Genomic DNA, 2,917 nt, shown 5'->3' with positions numbered 1-2,917 from the left:
TTGAGGGGGGATGATAACCAACAATAGCAGTGTCGGTTTTGTTAGTTACAGTTTAGTTAAAGAATTGGTTAAGTGTCCTTTCTATGTAACAAATTCTGTTATGCCAGTTGTAAGACTAAGTCCTCCTTGTATTCAAACACTATAAATAACACAATTCTAATCCTCAGCCATTAAGCAAGTTTTACTGCTTCTGAGGCTTTTGTCATTTCTCCTTTTTCTCTGTTTTCTTGCTAATACTCTATCTAGAGTTTTCAGCTATTTACATAAGTTGGACACCTTAGAATCAACAATATGAGCTTAGGCCTCATAGTGCTTAGTTCAAGTCTCTACTGAAAGAATTTTGGGTTAACATCACTCTTGTTGCAGAAAGAGAATCAAAGTCCATACCATTGATTCTCATAGGGAACATATTAGGCTTCAAAGTTTCATAAAATAATCCAGAACCCAACTCATCCTCCACTTGAATGACAATCTTGGTCTAAGATGTAAATATAAATAACAATTTTATAAAAGTATAACAAAAATACAAGTTAAGCTAAAGTTAGATTAAGATTTATCTCTCCACACATGTATGAATTACAAACAATTTTAATACCTAAGAAAAAGAGAACCGCTAATTTTGTAGAACTGTCAATAATAAAATATCGATTATTATCATATTGGCATGAAATACACAAAATATACAAAGTGTATTGATACACTATTTTACATGCTGTAGGGATCCAGATTCTCTGTGGTGAGAACCCAAAAAAGAAACATTTTGAAATGACAGAATATGAAATCTAGTTATCTGCTTTCCTACATGTATCCAGAATTTCTTAAAAAATGAAAAATATTGAAGTACCAAGACCACGGCATAAATCAGAAGATTTGATTGTCCTACATGTAGCCATCTTTCTTGTCTTGCTCCTCGGCTTCTTTGTTAGCCACTTGAACGGATTTGAACCACAAATACGCCTACACCAAACACTCATTCTTAGGTGAAGAGAGGTTTAAATGAACACTGGATAACATACATGTAAGTACATATGTATATCTCTCTATGTGCCATATTCCTAGTTCGCCAAGCATCTAAAGCTGATCTCAGTAGAAAGTATGTATTGATTGAAAAAGCCAGTATCACTCAGATTATAATTTCATTAATTGATGAACTAACAAGACAACTTACAGAAGTGGGAATGCCAGTAAATGCAAAGAATCCCAGCAGTGGAGCATAGAAAATGCTGTCTGGGTTCACTACTCCAAAGACTGGTTTTTGGTTTGCATACTCGAAAACGGAACCTATCTGCGTGTCCAGAACCTCAAAATCATTTGAAAATTATACTGTAAACAGATATTAACTTATGAAGCAGTGATTCTCTAGTCTAATGTATACATCTAAAGGTGGAACAAGTGAAAGCTTAGGGAAAGGGGACTTACTGCTGCAATTGCAGTGATTGCTGAGGATAGTAAATAAACAAAGAAAGGAACCTCAAATCCATTTTCTGATGCAGCTTTTTGCGTTTCACCCTGAGCCCAAGGAGGTGGCTCTTCTGAATCTGGTTTTGCCCAAGAGGGTACTGTTTCTTCGGATTTGCTAGATTCTGCTGAACCCTTGGTGACAGCATACACAGTAAGCTTAGGACACAACATTTTGTTTCCATAAAAACATTGGCTTTGACTTCCCTTTCCAGTGAACTGAACCAGTATTCTGTGTCTATTGCCTAGGAATGATTTGGGATACAATGGCTCATTCTTTCTGAAGCCACGAGTTACACTCAAACTACATGAGGTCAAGACGTTCACAGCCATAACAACCATATAAATGTGTTGGTTGCTCTTGAAATCAAGACCTCCACTTTTGTCTTCTGTTACTGAGCACACACACACAGAACACTCAACATTAGTGGCAATACGAAATCAGATAAAGAACTAAGAATAAAGACTAAACAGCTACAAGCACATCCATTTTTTACCAACATCAGATGCTTCAGTGATTCTCAATCACATCATTTTTTTTTTCTTATATAAAAATATATGTGTAGTTATAACTAAGGTCTTTATTTTTTCTTATTATGAAGTTAATATATTAGCTTGTCAAAACTAAAGCTTCACAACACTCTTCCTTACCAAAGCATGTATCATATTCTTACTTAAAGATTTTTACAATGAAAAGTTCCATAATTATATTCCTTTCAATTTTACGTTCTCATAAGTAAGAATAACTCCAATTGGATACGGGGTCATTGAAGTCCTAACATTTGTTATGAACTTTACAAAACAGAAACTATTATATATATATTTTAAAAAACAAAAAACAAGAAGAGATACAACCGTACCTGTGTGTGAAGTAATTGTTTATCCGGAACCAATGAGTGAAGCGCAGGTGGTGCTGAACCCGAGATCGACAACGGAAACGGAATTCCTCCTCTCCGATCAGTTAGTAAAGGAGGTTGATAATCTTTCTAGAGATATTAACGGTAGAGAGAGGACGGGTGATGGAGAGAGAAGTTGTGCTATGAGCCTGTGACTTTGGATGAAACCGGGTTGAGTGATAGAAGAAGAGGGTCGGTTATCATAATTGGGTTTCTGATTTTGGGCTTTGTCAAACATACCCACACTTATTACAGTAGAAATTACACTCGTGGGTTTTTGAAAGGGTTGGAGATAGAAAATGGAATTTTTACAAAAAAAAAAAAAAAAAAAAAAAAAAAGAAAAAATTGAATTTTAAGTAAAAGTTTACAATTTTACTCTCACACAAATTTTTTTATACAAATACTGTCTTTTTATAAAACAACCGTAAAACAATTAAAACAACAGTGAAATAACCATGAAACAACTATAACTTAATACAGTACACAGTATTTTTTAAAAAAATTCCACCCCACAGTTGAAAAAGTTAAAAGGTTAGAAATTTCAGTATAACACCATAAAAAA

At 34.2% G+C, this 2,917-nt stretch overlaps 1 protein-coding gene across 1 annotated transcript; it reads right to left on the bottom strand.

Annotated features, from left to right (window-relative positions):
- Nucleotides 1–617: 617 nt before the first annotated feature.
- LOC115717196 (uncharacterized) lies at nt 618–2,602 on the bottom strand. Its single transcript, XM_030646156.2, has 4 exons — nt 2,319–2,602; nt 1,420–1,853; nt 1,169–1,285; nt 618–957 (listed from the first exon to the last, which is right to left on the bottom strand). The coding sequence occupies exons 2-4, from the start codon at nt 1,798–1,800 to the stop codon at nt 880–882; spliced, it is 576 nt and encodes a 191-aa protein (XP_030502016.2). The 5' UTR covers nt 1,801–1,853; nt 2,319–2,602; the 3' UTR covers nt 618–879.
- Nucleotides 2,603–2,917: the final 315 nt, after the last annotated feature.

Source organism: Cannabis sativa, chromosome 5, assembly GCF_029168945.1.
Source record: "Cannabis sativa cultivar Pink pepper isolate KNU-18-1 chromosome 5, ASM2916894v1, whole genome shotgun sequence".
Lineage (NCBI taxonomy): Eukaryota > Viridiplantae > Streptophyta > Magnoliopsida > Rosales > Cannabaceae > Cannabis > Cannabis sativa.
This window is presented reverse-complemented; position numbering and strand designations above follow the sequence as displayed.

Coding starts and splice junctions, on each gene's coding strand:
- LOC115717196 (XM_030646156.2), bottom strand. CDS start 1,800: ATGGTTGTTATGGCTGTGAACGTCTTGACCTCATGTAGTTTGAGTGTA. Junction 1,286..1,419: donor CAATCACTGCAATTGCAGCA/GTAAGTCCCCTT, acceptor CTGGACACGCAG/ATAGGTTCCGTTTTCGAGTA. Junction 958..1,168: donor TTACTGGCATTCCCACTTCT/GTAAGTTGTCTT, acceptor TGTTTGGTGTAG/GCGTATTTGTGGTTCAAATC.